This window comes from Lissotriton vulgaris, chromosome 10 (genome assembly GCF_964263255.1).
Source record: "Lissotriton vulgaris chromosome 10, aLisVul1.2, whole genome shotgun sequence".
Lineage (NCBI taxonomy): Eukaryota > Metazoa > Chordata > Amphibia > Caudata > Salamandridae > Lissotriton > Lissotriton vulgaris.
In genome coordinates, this window is record NC_141698.1 from 1,156,872,785 (window position 1) to 1,156,889,560 (window position 16,776).

Genomic DNA, 16,776 nt, shown 5'->3' on the forward strand with positions numbered 1-16,776 from the left:
GAGAGGTCAGACTTCTCCAATCCAGAGGGCCACTATCAGTTTAGAGTAATGCAGTTTCAAGAATGACCCTGCCACCTTCCAGAGCTTGTTGAGCCAGGTCCTTGCTGGTATGTAGGTCTTCTGTGCTGCCCATCTGGATGACATAGCTGTCTTCAATAGCAGCTGGAAGACCACCTTTTTCACCTCCAGTAAGTGCTTCAGGCTCTGCAACAGGCAGGCCTGACAATTAAGGCAAGTACGTGCCAGATAGGGTGCAGTCTGTGCTGTACTTGGAACACCTGGTGGGCAGGGTTAAGGTGCAGCCCCTCCAGGCCAAGATAGAGAATGTCAGACCTGGGAACCCCCCGAAACCCAGACTGAGGGCACAGCATTCTTGTGATTCACCGAGTACTATAGGAGGTTTGTCAATGGGATATGGCACTATTCGTGCCCCCTTGACTGAGCTGATTTCAAAGAAGCAGCCCCAGAATGTGATTTAGACAGAGGCATGCCAAAAGCCTTTGACTCCCTCAAGCAGGCCATGTGCACAGCCCTGTGCTCAAGGCCCCCGACTTTTCCAATGAGTTTATTGTTCAGACAGATGCCTCACAACATGGCATAGTGGCATTACTATCTCAACTTAATGAAGAGGGCCCAGACCAACATGTAGCCTTTATCTACAGGAGGTAACTCCCCAGGGAAAAAAGTTGGAATGCTATAGAGATAGAAGCTTTTCCTGTGGTCTGGGCCCGAAAGAAGTTGAGGCCATACATGTTTGGCACTCATTTCCTGATTCAGACTGATGTAAGGCCCTCAGGCGGCTCATGCAAATGAGGGGTGAGTATCCAAAACTGTTGCGGTGGCCCATTTCCCTAAAGGATATGTACTTCAGGGTGGAACACAGACCAGGGTTAGTCCATGCCATTGCTGATGGTCTATCCAGGTTTTTCCGCCTTATTGATGGGAACTCCCTAGAGGTTGGATAGATCTCCCCACTTTCAGCTGGGGGACACGTGTTAGACCTGTCAGCCTTAGGATGGTCTTCCCTTCAACGTTTTGCCTTCTTACCTCCTCTTTTTGCTAAGTGGTTTTGTCGGCCTTAATACTGCACACTTTGCCACTGCTGGCCAGTGCTATACGGCATGTGCTTCTCCACTAAACATGGTGATATTGAGATTTAGTTTACAATAAGTCCCTGCAAAGTGGTATACCATATACCCAGGCCTGTAAATTAAATTCTACTAGTGGGCCTGCAGCACTGCTTGCCCCACCCAAAGAAGTAACCTTTGAAATCTGTCCCAGGCCTGCCATTGTAGTACCTGTGTGAGCAGTTTACTGCCACTTAGACCTAGCATTTAAAAGTACTTGCCAAGCCTTAAACTTCCCTTGTATTACATATATGTCTCCCCAAATGTAGGTCCTGGGTAGCCCTCAGGGCAGGGTGCTGAGTCAGTAAAAGGTAAGACAAGCACTTGTGTGTTTCATATGTCCTAGTAGTAACAAATATCCACATTTGTTTTTAACTACTGTGGTATGCCCGCCTACAGTGTTCGACGGCTCCAACTGGTGCAGAACCAGGCCGGTCGACTAGTCTATAAGTTGGCCAAGTCACATCATGTCACCCCGCTCTTGAAATCCCTGCATTTGCTCCCTATTCGCGAACGCTCATTGTTCAAGATGGGTTGCATTACCTTTCAGGCTTACTCAGGATCCGCCCCGGCCTTTATCACCTCCGAGATAAAGTCCTATACCCCGGCCAGAGAATTACGTTCATCTTCCCAACACCTGCTGGCTGTCCCCCGGTTTCGTCGAAAGAAATTCTCCACCATCGCCCCTACTTTTTGGAATTCACTTCCGTTTCAACTTAGGTCCTCCACGCAATAACCTCTGTTCCGAAAAGCATTAAAAACTTTTCTCTTCTCACAAGCCTTCCCCCAATGAGTCCCTTCCTGTCTCCTGGCCCCTTTTTCTGCTAATTGAGGCTTAGTGAACCTCAGCGCCATGAAACCGTCAGGTGTATGTGCGCTTTAGAAGTGATTTAAACTTACTGTGAGGCGTACTCCTCTCATAAGCTAGCATTGGGAATTTCTTAACACCCTTTTAAGCAGTAATTCCTGATCAGAAAGAAGTAGCAGTATCATGTTTCATTTCTTTGGAATGGTAGTGATAATGCCTTTTTCTGGTAATGTTGAACTTAGTAATACTGTTTTAGAAAGTGGACATTTCTGTGATCCTACTTCTCCTTGTGCCTTGCAGCCTGTCTCCAATACACGTCTGGGGTGGGTGACAGCTACACTTTGTGCATTCCCTTCAGACAGCCACAAACAGAGGAAGTCTAGGTGTGGTCGAATACCCATCTACATACATCTACATACTGATGGCCCTTCCTGAGAAAGAAGGGATGAAGGGGCTGACACTTACACTTCAATAGGTAGTGGCCAGACCCCACACAAAGGACTGATAGTAATTACCCTCCACAGATAGTCTGACAGACAGGACTGTTGTGCACTTGAAAACACCTTTTGAACTCACCCCCACTTCAAAGGCACTTTTGGGTATAAGTACTGGGTCTCTGACCCCCTCAAATCACACACTTCTGGATCTAAAACTGCACTTTGACAGAAGTACTGTTGTGCTGCTCATTGCTGGACTGCTGAACTGGACGCCTCTATTCTCCTATGTTGCCCTGCTGCCTGCTGCTCTCTGACTCTGCTGAAGGAGAGCTGGACTCTACATTTTCTTCCAAGTGTGCTCCAAGGGCTTGTTGTCTTACCTACTGTTGCTTGAGACTCAGGGATATCAAAGTCTCTACCCCTGCTCCTAAGCCTGGTGCACTGGAAGGGGATAGAACAATGTTGCTCTTTCACACGCTGAGCGTACACTCTTCCTTGGAGTCTTCGAGGATGTGCAACGTGATCACTTAAGGTAGGCATTATTTTCTTTTCCAATAATTATTTTTGCACCCGCATGAGTCACAGTGTCACGTTGTTAGAGTCTTTATAAATTGCATGACCGAGTTAAACTGTTGATGCGTGCAACGTTTAATTCCACCACCGGTCATACACCACATTTATGCATCCTCCGTTAGATTGATTCACAGACACGGGCAACATTTTTCTTTGTTCTTTGTGTGCACTGTCGTTTTTCCGTTCATGAGTAAATTGATTTGGTCACTGGACCCCATGTTTTGGCACAGCCACTATTTTCGGCATCAACTTGTATGACTTCTCGTTTTTAACACTCTCTGCATGAAATCCCTTATTACCAGTTCGGATGATGAGACCTACTTACACAGTCTATGGAGAATTCACAGTTTTTCTTATCTCTTTAACTTACATTTTTGGTTTGCTGAGTAAAGCCTCCTGTTTCATTTTGTTGTAGTTCCATAATTGTAACCCATGGTGAAGGGTCAGCCGCGACCCGAAAAGCTTTGGGTTGTATACCTATGAATGAATATATGTCATCAACATATGAATTTCAAATATGAACATTGACATATTGATGTTATTGGAGTGATTAAACTTACACTTCTGGAGAAGGAAGTTTGCCATTAATTATTAAATTCAAGAGGATTGATCCACCCACGTTAAGAAACCTTGGAGTTTCAGATTAAGTGCGCCAGTCAGCTTGCAGGGATCATCCTTCCCAGCACATTGTGTCACTGGAAGTGGACCCAGATACTTGCAATATGGACTTCAACGCATCACTTATCTGCAGGTAGCAGAACCAGTGCATCCACCTGGTTGCAGGAGTAGAATTGGCGCTTAGAGCCCGATGCATCGAATTGTGCATCGCCATTGCAGCAGCTTGGGGTATTGAACACATTCCTCAACCTGCAAGGAGAACCCCGGTGCCTCTTTCTCAGAACCAACGCATCTCGGCCTGGCATCTTGTCCTCAGAACCAACGCATCACCAGCACTGGGTGGAAAAGAGTCAATGCATCCTCGACCTGCAGGCTCAACATCACCCCTTCTCCTGAGGCATCTGGTTGTTGCGTCCAGGAATTGTAGCTTGTTCACCATGGAGTGCGTGGATCCTGCCGCTGGCCTGCACTCCATCACAGTCTAAAGCGGCTCTCTCCTGATTGCCACCTTTCATTTGATAAATCTTTAAACAGATGGATTGGACTGTGAGTATACTTTAGAATGGTATGAAAAGCTGCTCTCACCACAGATGAGAACAGGTTTTAAATAAGATCTTTAGTGATTGGAAGTTTTGTTTTGAAATAAAATCTTTATGAAATATAAACAAGAGGCTTTTGCATGTTATTGGCATGTGCTAATAATTGACTGCTGTTAGCACAATTATAAGATTTATGATTACTACATGCATTGATTATAAGGTTCTTTTAATATATACACTTAAACTCATGATATTATCCTTGTGTTTTGAGAAATGTAGGGGTATATTCACAAGGGGATTGGGTCACTGAAGTGTCAATTTTTAAACTCTCTGGTGGCACAAGACCCTTCTCCATATTTAGAAGGCGGGATCATGCCACTTTGTGTGGCTTAACGCCACCTTGTAAATGTTGTACCCTTTGATGCAGTTTTCTGCAGCAAAGAGGCGTGCCGTGTGTGTTGCTGTGGGTGGACCTACGCAACACCCATTGGTTTTTGACACTGCCCCAGACTTACAAGAAATGGTAAATTTGAGGCTGGGACAGAAACTAATGCCATTGAAAAGTAGGAAAAAGTTTTATTTCCCCTAGTTTTTTGTGCTTTCTATGTGTGTTGCATTTTGCAGCGCACATAGAAGGAGAAAATCACCTTTAATAATTGTTTATGTGCAGGAAGGTGTTCCTTCCTGCACATAAACAATCATCCCTGAAATGCTGACACCCTTGCACTATAGCGCAATGGCGCCTGCGTTGGCGCTAGGCAGCTTTTTTAGCTCCGGCGCAGAGGAAAACAAGGGAGCATGCTGTGTTCTTGTGAATACAGGGCATCCCTGCATGTTTTAAATGACACAGGGTGGTGCTGCTCAATTCCTTGCAGCGACGCGCTGCATCATATCTTTGTAAATATGCTCCTCAAATGTGATTCTCAAGATTCAAAAGAGGGAGGGAGAAGGTAAAGTTTCACTCAACTTTCCTTAAATGAACATGTAAAATCAAAAGGAGTGGAAGAGCTGTGTTGAGACGGGGTGGAGGGACACCCACATTCTTATGAGACCCTCAACAGTGTTGTTCCGCTTTGGTGTACTTGGACACTGATCGTTACATCATTGGGTCTTATCCTCCACCGGAAGGGATTGTTTCTTGAATCTGAGACCATATGGATCCACCATGTGAGCAAAATAAGTTTTAAAATGCCCACTAGCGTTAGAAAGGACACATTTTATTAAAAAGATCAAAGGTAGTGGTATGATTAAAAAATGCAAGATGGTTAGCCAGATGCAGGCGGGAGAGGACGTGCCGTGGAGGGCACACTGAAGGACTAAGCTTCTCTTCTCTAATGAAAGGAATAGTAATAAAGCTCTGCTGCCAAGACCTATGAAGACCTTCTCAAAACAGAAACTACAGACTGCACAAGAAGACGAGAAGAAAAAAAACTTCAAAAGTATGAGGGAAAGTGTCCCATTTGATTTAATTTGACTTCATAAAGGTATCCTATAAAACAACGTTTCTGTCCTGAAGAAAGCCCTCGATCCATAGGGCGCAAAGTTGATTGAAACACGTTGACCTGGTTCTTCCAGAGATAGATGTGAAAGGCGCCTAATACCTCTCTTGTCACATCTCCCATTTCCTTTTTGTGAAATCTCTTGATAATAAAATGTTACGCTCTGAATCTTTTCTCACCCTAGTGCAAATTCCAACCAGTATGTGTGTGTACTTCAGGAATAGTTAGTTGTGAAGTAATATTTGCCTTTTCTGTCTTTCTCTGCCAGGGTGTATATTGTCTCTACATAGTCTGTTAATGTGAGTGTTGTAATGTGCAGGGCCCACGGCTGGTGATGCGAATGTGTGTGTCAAGTATGAAAGGTGTGTGAATGGCCTGTAATGAGGTTGGTACCTTGACGTAGCTTTACAGCTCACGAGCTATGAGTCGTTGGTTCAGGTTTTTAACCTTTTAATTAATAACAGTGTATTTCCTTTTTGTCAAATCTATTGGTAACAAAACACATTTTTTGAAACTTTCCCTCACCCTTGTGCCAAATCCAACCAGTATGAGCGTGCATTGGAAGAACAGATGGATAGGCAGCAACATTTGCCTTGTATGAATTTCTCTGCCATAGTGTAGTTTGTCTCTAGGGTAAATCTACCAACACTAGATATTTTTGCAAACTAAAAACAATGAGGAGAACTGGGTGGTGTGCCTCTCATGGATCCCTACAGCTTTTCTTACCCACAATGCAATGCAAACTACAAAATGTGACTATAGTCACACATTTTCCTTGCATTATCGTGCCACAATCTTCTGGAATCCGAAAAAACAAATGTTCTTACCACCCCAGGTCTCAAGATAAAATGGTACTTCACTTGTGTGGTTGGCCCATATACTTACGGCATGGAAGGGCCCAAAGTGTATTGTGGAGGCATCAAAATTATCCATCACAAAATGAACTGGTTTTTCAAGGGGGACCCCTGGGTTTTTGGCCCCAGGCTTGGCAGCCATATAGGGAAACCTACCAAACCCATACATTTCTGAAACCTAAACACCCAGGGGAGTCCAGGGAGCCTGGCGTGCATGGACCCCTAACGTTTTCCTACTCAGAATCTCTTCATTTTTCATGAGTAGGCAGTCGTCTGTGGGACCACTGCCTGCTCTAAAAACGTTCCATTCACAAAGGGGAAGGGGTCCCTTTGTGAATGGGTTACCACCAACTTGAAGTTGGTGGTAAAATGTGAATGTTTTGCGACCGCATTCAGGGTCACAAAACATTCATATATACCATCATGGTTCAGTATTCGGAAGGGACGCTCTAAACACACCCCTTCCGAACACCAAATTTCAAACCCATTTTGTGATTCGGTAGCAGGTCGCCAAATTGCAAAATAAGGTTTAACCCCTCCCATGCTCGTGACGGAGCCGTTCCGTCACGAGCCTCGGGTGGGCTGTGCTGGTGATGGAACGGTTCCGTCACAGCCCCTGCACCGCACCTGCACGGCGCAAATTCCGCGCCTGCACGGCGCGAATTCTGCGCCTTCGCTAACGTTCTCTAGCGTGGGCGGGGCCATGACGGAACCGTTCCGTCACAAGCACAGCTCACCCGCGTGCCGTGACGGAGCGGTTCCGTCACGAGCACGGGACCGCCGCGCGGCCCCCCACCCCCTTAGCACTGCAGCGGAATAGCCACAGCAGTGAAGGGGTTAATTCATGTGAAAAGCATTGTTTGCTTCCACAAATCGGCTGAATCTGAGAATTGGTCCATTTGCAAACGCAAAAATGCTTGATACATGTGGCCCAAGGTGCATAATTGAGTCTTGTCAGTAAAATCAACACAAAGACTTGTACTCACTGTGTATCCCACTGCAACTTACATCAAAGGTAACTTAGACGTAAATAAAAGAAGCCCATTTATGCAAAAGATTACTAAATGCTGGTGCCATGTTACTGCTTGAATGTGTTTGAGGTGCAGACCCCAGAGAAGAGATGGCTCTTACATTGGCGGGTTGGATGTTGCGTTCCTTACACCGGTCCATGGCTCAGGTGGTTCTGGTCGAGCAAAGCGCCTGGATCCCACAGGCGGTTTGGCGAATGGGACCCCCAAAAAGCCGCTGACGGTTCTGTTTGTTCCCTTCACGGTGAGCCGCAGCCCCTCCAGCCAGCCATGCTTGATGTGCACCCGAGGATTGGGTGTAGAGCTTCCTATGGAAGTGTGGAGACCAAGAAACAGGGACAGTCAGTGCCTGCTTTTTGTGAAATAAGCTACATAAAAAGCAACATCTAATGCAACAAAAGTAGTTGTTGTAGTACCCAACAATCAGGGAGATGAAGCCATAAGCATGAGTAATGGTCTGTAATTCAGGATGCGTCATCATACTCAGTGAAATATGTATTTAATCCAATGAGAAGCCGGCATCGGTCTGATTGCCTTCTCTCCAGCTACTTGGGGTCTACTTTAGGGTTTGGCAGACAGGGTACTCCTTCACACATGAATCTCCCGCCCACCTCACTGGCGACCCTGCCGCTCAGTGTAGAGTCAAGAGAGGCGCCATGTTTCCCACGCGGAGTGTACGCTGGCTCCACCGGCTGAAACTGTAGACCACTGGTCCGGTGGACACTGGCCATCGAGCACAGTACCTCAGACATGTTTAGGACTCATATCCAGATATACCTTTTTACCTGCTTGGGAAAGCCTGACGGTGCCAAGGAGGAAACCCAAGAAATGATCCCCACGTGCTGGGAGAAAACTCCAAGCGTGTCAGCAACAGTTTGTTTTTTAATTGTTCTCTTTTTTTCCAATATGAAACTCTAAAGTGGGTGTTTGGTTTAGAAAAAAACTGTGCTGAGCGGGTGTATTAAACATGGCGCCCAGCCAGCGACGGCCGTTGCAGGACAGCGTGGGTGGGTGGTAGAGCGGGGCCGGGCTGGAGGTGGCAGAGTGGACAGATGACGGAATAGGATAAATAAAATAAATACATAAATAAATCCAATTCCATGGTCTGTCGCCTTCCCCCCCTCACCCGGCCCCATCGCGCTAAGCTCCACTGGCCGCAACTGGCGGCCACACAGCATCATGTCAGTCCCTTCAGCAGAGACTCTGAAGGACAACGGTCTCTGCCTGACGGACATCTCATGGGCCTGATTTATACCTCAGTGGACGGGTTACGACGTCACAGCAGTGACGGCGGTCCCGTCCGCTGAGATATAAATACCACGATATCCTCGGGATTTATATTTCGTCGGACGGAGTGTCCGTCACCGTTGTGACCGAGTGACCTGTCCGCCGAGATCTCAACCAGGCCCCATAGGGTGGTCAGTCGTCCAGCCTCACATGCCCGGGCCTGACCCATCAACAGAGAGGTGACCATACTCTAAAGGTCTCTTGGCCTCTCTGGATGATGGTAGCTCCCAACAACCGCACTGCTGCACTCCACAACTGCCCTCTGTTTTATTACCATTCCCTTCATGAAAAGTAAACAACTCCTGGAAGTGCAGTTGCAATCAGGGCTCGTTTGAGTGAACCTTGCAGACAGCAGATTCAAACGCGTTTCACTTCTAAAGACAGAATACGTGTCCTAGCACAGTAAAATATGACTGCCCTCAAACCCCACCAGCTGAAAAGAATAATTACAAATAGACTTTTTATAGTACAAACAACCAAACAGTATAGGCTATTATTTAAATTACTGTTCTATTAAACATTCTAATGTATACAATTACTCCATGTCATGCTAACTGCACCAGAATAAACATGTAAAATACATGTAATATCGCTCTACAGTGGATAAGCGTGAATTAGGTGTTAATAACACAAGTTATTAAAAGTGATGATGAAATGAGTGTGTGAAGAGAGTTATAAATGTAACATTTTAAATCCCTCAGGATATTGAGGTACAAAAGTTCAGTGTGCGCATGCATAAACGACTCTGGGGTGATAGTCTCCAGGCTCAAATAAGTGGGAAATTGAAAATGAAGTATTTGAGTGGAATTATAATGCCTTTTTCATTTACAACAAACATTATTAGGTCAAACGTGAGCCAGGGTGAAAGCGTTGCTCTGCAAAGAGCTGTGGTAGTTCAGTACGGGAGAGAAGCCCCGCCCACTCCCCACTCCTATTTTTCATTGGCCTGTGTCATTGTCCTTTGTAAATGCTGCCTTCTGATTCATTATGAGGCTTGTTAGTCCCCCCCTAGAACAGCCATGTCGTCATTTGTATCATCCCATGGCTACTGGCCCCTTTACTTGATTCTTACACAGGGCATGTAATATATCTTTCATGCACAAGTAGCATCATGCAGCTTTGTCTGTGCCTTCTCCGCTCCGGTTTCCCCCTTAACTCCTTCTCGCCCGCCTGCCCTCCCGTTGTACGTGATGCCAAGTTGCCAACAATTTGTAATGCAATAGGTCTTACGTAAATTAGAGACTGATTGCATTGCAAATGCTTGTTTTTAGTTTACTAACAATTGACCTCTTTCCATTGGGAATGGCCTGGCTGATATGGAAAATATTCTTGGGTTTCCCTGTCCGCACACATGAGGTGCATTGCTTTTCTCATAATTACTTCCTGGGTTAAATAACACATTTCATGTTAAATTAATCGTTCGAACACATGTTCCAAAGCACTGTCATTTCTTTCATTTAATGTGATTCCTGTGATTTACGTGCACTTCCGGTCCAGCATGCTCGAATGAAAGAATCTTGCAGATAGGTCACTCTCCTATATCTAGAATCCGAAACCAAGTGCTGATACGCCATCCGTGGGATTTATGCGAAACTCCAACTTAATTAGCCCTGCTTGTGTTGACGCAGCAGCAGGAAGTGACGTGATGCGAATCGTCAGTCGCTGGATGGATAGCTCACTTTGACAAGCCGCCATGTTATCGATCCCTCGTGCACTCTCTGCTGCTCCTAGACGTGCTGTGTGTGTTTCTTTTCTCTCAACAGCTCAGTAAAAGTTTAAATTGCATTTGAATTAAACATGGAATCATCAAAATGCAAAGAAGTGGAAGTGACATCATGCACCCTTTGACCCATAATGACATCACAGTGCTAGTCTTTTATCCCGCCTGCCTCTTAGGTCTAAGAACCCTTCTAGTTGCTGGGATGATGGGGAGAGGGCAAGAGTGGAAAACAATGTAAATAACGCGGGGTCTACAAGCTCTGCTTACCTCCTGCTCTTTCTGCTGCTTTTATGAGCCGGAGTCCAAGGGAAGTAAGGGCGCAACACAATGACCATGGCACCCTCTGAACGAAACCCATAACCCTACCTGAAGTGAATCTAGAGATGCAGGCAAAGTGAAGGACAGGACTTCACGATATCAACCTGCAATCGAGCGGTCACAGCAATCTTGAAGACACCGACATGACCAAAAAGCTGCCCAGTCTGCCAGAACCCTCAGATGAGAACATGCCTTAATAAAATGCAGCTCTGCAACTGCAAACACCACCACTCTCAATGTTACTGCATAGCAGAGATGCTGACCTTCTTGCTCTCACCAAGGCTTGATTCAATCCAGATACCAACCATTTATCGCCACTCCTGAAAGGCCCCAGGATTCGCCATATAGGCAGCTGAGTTAATTCAGGGAACAGAGTCACCCTCTTCTTCTAAAAAGAGGCCTTCAGTGGCGGTGGCATCAAGATGGACTGTTTCTATTCCTTTCAATGCCTGACCACCAACATTCCCTCCGACAAGAATACGAAGACCAGAGTCAACACCAACTCCCACCACCCAGACGAGGGTTGTACTGATGATCCCAGTACATTTGGTGCTAACTGACTCCTCTTCCTTCATGACAGCCCATTGATTGGCTGCTTCAAAGTACAGCCACAGAAGAGCAAGGCCTGGATCACCAGCAGACTGGGAGCCTTCTTGAGGGACAGCCACCTTGTCCAATACTCCAAGCGTCAATCAAGGACGTCATCATTGTCGAGCAAGAGATTGACCAAGCTGCAGACTCTCCGTCAGCAGACTGGCTTGGTCCTTTATAAAGTCTTTTTTCTTATTCACGAAACCTTCTTCTCCGCAGGTCACACCACCCTGAGGAACCCGTGTGAACCATTAGAAACTTCAACAATCTTGATCGTTCAGATTTCATGGACACGGCTGCCCCTGAGACACTGACACAGGTTTGATTATTCACAATATTAATCATGGGCTCAGCAGACCCCTCCTCTCACTCAATAAATGTATAAAATGATAAACACCCCACAGAAAATCTTACAAAGTAAGAAGGCAAAGGCAAGCACAGAGAGCAATGGATTGGAAACAAAGGACCGCCCATCAGAAGAAGACACCCGTCCGCAACTCAAGCCCCGAGATGCGCTCTCAAACGCTTCTGAGTTCCCCTTGGCAGACACTCCTTAAAAGTGAATAAATCATGAGATTGAGCACCCTAAGAAGGTGTTCAGCTTCCCTAAAGAATAGTCCTTCACTTCCACATACGAACTAGGGGACATATTAGCAAGAACCTCGGTAAAATTGTCGCCGTTTTAGCGGCAGGAAACTGCCGCTAAAACGGCGATAATGGGCTTGATAATTTGTGTTATAGAATTCCAATAGAAGCCAAGGTTAGATGTGCAGGACATCTGACCTGGGTTTCTATGGGAATTCTGTGGCACATATTATCAAGCCCATTATCGCGGCTTTAGCTGCAGTTGCATGCGCTAAAACGGCGATCATTATAAGGAGGTTCTTGCTAATATGCCCCTTGATATTTACAGAGGCTGCAAACGAGCCACATTTCCAGCAAAATCACTGATCTGGGCGACCGACTGACCCTGCTCCTGAGACTGAACACCATCCACCAGCATTCACCCCAAGGACAGGAGTCTCGGCCAAATGCAGCCGCCTTGCTCTCACTGGAACCAAACCCCTCGTTAGACTCTGTTGATCTCATCCCTTCATCCTCTGTAGGAAAATAGAGATGCCTTCCCACCTCTCTGGCTTAATCACATAAGAGTTTCGCTCCAGAGTGGCCCTGAAATCACTTTCTCAAAATCTGCTAATGACAACCTACAATTTAAAAGGTTGATGTGGACCATGCTAGAGTTCGTACCTAGCACTGTTCTCCGTGACCTGGCAAAAGTACTCAATAACTGTGCGACCATTCAACGCAGCCAGCACTTCAACAACAAGAAACTTTAGGTTGTTATCAGTTTTGTTAGGTCGAGCCTTGGCACCGCATGTGCTGCTCTGTGAGCCATGCTGTATTGAGTTAGGAATTTGAAGCTCCGCCCACTCTCTGCACATATTTTTCATTGGCTTGTGTCCTTGTGCTTCATAAATACTGGCTTCTGATTCAATAATCGCCTTGTTAGTCCCTCCTTACTGCTGCCTTGTCTTCATTTGAAATCTCCCTTGGGAACTGGCCTTTTTACTTCCGTTGAGACACAGTGGGGCATATTTTCAAGGACTGGCAATAGCATTATCTCCACTTTAGCATCCATTTTCGGGCGAAAATCTGTGATAATTTTATTGCATTATTAACAAGGACACGCTGGCGCGTGTTTCCTTGATTTCTGTCCCGTTTTTGACACGACTCGCAATGCATCGATAATGAGATGCAAAGTAGGTGTGGCTGTAAAAACAACACAGGAAATATCGCTAAGGCAGCTTCGCGATATTAGCAACGAGGCGTAGCGATAATCATAATTGCGCTATCTCTGCCTTAACGCAGGAAATTAGCGTCTGCTGAATTCCTGACTAAGGCATACCTAACATGGGAGGTGGATTATAGGGTTAAGGCCACAGGGCCTTATCACCAAGCTTATCACTGTTTTAAAAGGGACATCGCTGTTTTTTCAGCGATGTTTGGCCATTTTCCCGATATCGCTGGAATATTTATCGCCATAGCACTAAGCGTAGATAATACAGTGCTAGCTTGGCGATAAATTCCAGCAATAGCCAGCGATAATAAAAAGCGCACTAAACGCGCTCCGCGATAATTATCGCTAGGGCTTGATAATATGCTCCACTATGTTTTATTTGGTATCCAAGCACTATTTTTTAATGGCATTCACCCTGCTGCAGACACATCATGCTTTCCTTACATTCTGCGCGCCGCGCGTTCCAAGCGGGCGAGACAGTTACCCATTGTTTGCATAGGTGATTTCACTGAATGAGAGCACAGCAGGGGTCGCGTGTGATCGCTTCAGGGTCTCACCACTTACTTGTGCTCAGAAGTCTGTGTGCTTGTTGTGTGAGGAGCAGTCCAGTCATGTCAGAAAACAAGCATTTGCAATGCAAGGTCTCACATTTTTGCAAGTTTGAGCTATTGGCACTGTAAATGTCATTGCCTTTTATTTACATAGATAAAAGGCATTGTCATTTATAATGCTAATAGCTTAAACTCTTACAAATGAAAGACCTATTGCATTGCAAATGCTTGTTTGTATAATAGTATAAAAGTCATAATTACTCTTGTAATAAGATTTTTCGGTGATTTGTTTTCATTTTGTAAAGATATATGTTGGCCAGCTGCTGAACCAGAAACCTCAGTGCAAAGCCTTCCACCGTACGCAGCGGGGCACTGGCATATAACTTGGACACGCGCAGTGGGTCTGGGCGCAGAGGTTTCGCCGGGCCGAAGCTAGGAAGTGCTCTGCTTGGCTACTGGCCCTGAGCCAGGGCTCCGGACCCCCTTTCCAGCCACACTCCGGACCTCACTTATGAGTTTTTGTCGTTGGGCAGCACTGCAGGCGTTCCTGCTGTGCTGCCGGCATTCCTGCTGCGCTGCCGGCATTCCAGCTGCGCTGCCGGCATTCCAGCTGCGCTGGCGGCATTCCTGATGCGCTGCCGGCATTCCAGCTGTGCTGGCGGCATTCCTGCTGTGCTGCCGGCATTCCAGCTGCGCTGCAGGCGTTCCTGCTGCGCTGCCGGCGTTCCTGCTGCGCTGCCGGCGTTCCTGCTGCGCTGCCGGCGTTCCTGCTGCGCTGCCGGCATTTCAGCTGCGCTGCCGGCATTCCTGCTGCGCTGCTGGTATTCCTGCTGCGCTGCAGGCGTTCCTGCTGTGCTGCCGGCATTCCATCTGCGCTTCAGGCATTCCTGCTGCGCTGCCGGCATTCCTGCTGCGCTGCTCTACGGAAGGAAACCTTCCTGCACAAAAACATTAACACCAGGCTTGATATGTGTGCAGCAAGGAGAAAGAAGGGATTCATTTATGTGTGCGGCAATGCAGAAAAGTAGAAAGGCAGGAATGTGCCGTATCTACCACATATTATCTGCATAAAAACAATCACAAGAGGCTTTTCCCTCTTTCTCTGTGTGCTACAGGATGCAGAACTCACAGAAAAAGGAAAAACGAGGAGAAATAAAGATATTTAGAAAGACTGATTGTGAGAAGTGACCTTCTCAGCATCCTCGACTCTGGCAACGCAGCGCAGCGCTCCGCGGAGCTCCAGAGCCTCAGCGCGCTCAGGCCTTAGCATCCAAGCTGGCTCTGGATTGGTCAAGGAGACCTTCTGCTTCCGGTGCCATGAGAGACCGCACTGGCAGAGAAGATCCTTCCAATCCCTGGGCGTAGCTTTCGAGGCGCTCTAGGGAAAGGTCCAAATAAGGAAGCAATGTGCGGATTGGCCTTTTCTTGCCACATAGTTTGGAGCTCCCCTGCCGCATAAATCCAATGCCCCTGATTTTTTGTAAGATCCGATGGAATTAGACTGTAAACCGACGGCTGGGGGTGCAGGAGACGGTGGGTGCCCGGCAGCTGGCATCCTTTGGTTGCCAGAGTCCAGGGGCGCCAACGGACCCTGGCAGCTGGTCGGGTTTAGGCTCAGGCTGCGGCGTTCTCTCTTCAGTGAGATGCAGAAAGAGCTCCTTGCTTCTGCCCCTGGGGTGGGATAGCTCAGCGGGCCAAGCACTTGCTGCTGACATCTCAGGGGAGAGTGTGCTGAGGCACGTGGCCTATCACAGCTGTTGGTAAAATGCTGACCACTGAGGAGCCATTATCTGTCTGTAGCGCTACGGGGCCGGCGTTGGCATGAGACCTATTGCTCTGGTTTAGCGTCACAAAATCGACACTGACCAGCGCAATGTCTTTTTTTGCTGTTTTCTTTCTAGCACAAACTTGTTTTGCCCTGGAAAGCACCCTGTAAGTAGCACAAAGCAGTGCTTTGCGTTACTTTGCACCAAGGGTTGTGCCACGGGTGGTACATTGGTCTTCCCCCGCTACCACCCAGGCCTTTTAACGCGAAACCATATTGTCAAAGATTGCAAACAAGGTTTTGCTCCAAAACGTAACGCCCCTTCAAAGGAGACGCTAACAGGAGAAATGCTTTCATTTCTACTTGCTTTTCCAACTTTCCATGTGTACTGCACATATGCAAAGTGGGAAACGCTTTGCATTGTGCCTAGCATAGTGTTTTGGAAAGGAAGGGTACCCCTCCTGTACAAAACATATGCTACACTCATGCACACACCCTAGTCCTGGGGCACCAAGGTGTGTGTCTGGCGCACGGCAGCTGAAATCAGAGCAGGTGCAAGGAACATGTGAGGAGAGAGATACATCTCTGAAGATATGGCGCTCTCCTGCTTCCTTCCTGTCGGCAACGCAGCCCAACCTCACAGGGGGCTGCGCTGCGTTGCGTGATTTTTTGAAAATCTCCCCCGGAGTAATGGAGCCTACATTCCCTTTTAGATTCAGAACACCTTTCTACCTCCGCCACTCTTCTCCCACTCACCTGCTCCACACAGGGTCTGACAGAGTCTCACCTTGGGGGTCAGAGGTCACCAGACAGAGGGTTCCCAGGAGGGTGAGGTGCAGGAGGGTCTCCTTGCAGGAAGCCATGTCTCTCCTATCGCTGCAGCGGGGAGATGGGTGCTGAGGGCTGGCACCAGAGGTATTTATAGCTCTGCATGGGGTTGAACCGGTCTGGGCACCCTCCCGGGAACACCCTGCTTTGACTCCAGTGCTCGCTGGCACCATTGGCACTGATGCCTGCTCTAATAATCAGTGGCAGAGGGAATGCACACTGGTGGGTGACCCGGCCAGGGGGGACAGGCCCTGTACACCTCCCTACGGTGGTGACTCCACTGACTGTGGCTGGGTGGGGGGGCCTGAACTGGCTGCGCCATCCTGCCATGAAGAGGGTGGTGACCGCAATAGTGTGGCTGTGGGGAGGGTGTCCAGTCCTGACCACCAGGAATCACTGTATACATCAGTGAGGACGAGGGACATTTAGCACGCT

At 47.3% G+C, this 16,776-nt stretch overlaps 1 protein-coding gene across 1 annotated transcript in view; it reads right to left on the minus strand.

Annotated features, from left to right (window-relative positions):
* LOC147689506 (fatty acyl-CoA hydrolase precursor, medium chain-like) overlaps positions 1 to 16,415 on the minus strand; it is a 332,562-nt gene extending 316,147 nt beyond the window's left edge. The window contains exons 1-2 of the mRNA XM_086942263.1: positions 16,301 to 16,415; positions 7,587 to 7,791 (exon numbers count right to left, since the gene is read on the minus strand). Of these exons, the coding sequence (XP_086798389.1) occupies positions 7,587 to 7,791; positions 16,301 to 16,376 (281 nt within the window). The 5' untranslated portion in view covers positions 16,377 to 16,415. The remainder of the gene's footprint in view (positions 1 to 7,586; positions 7,792 to 16,300) is intronic.
* Positions 16,416 to 16,776: the final 361 nt, after the last annotated feature.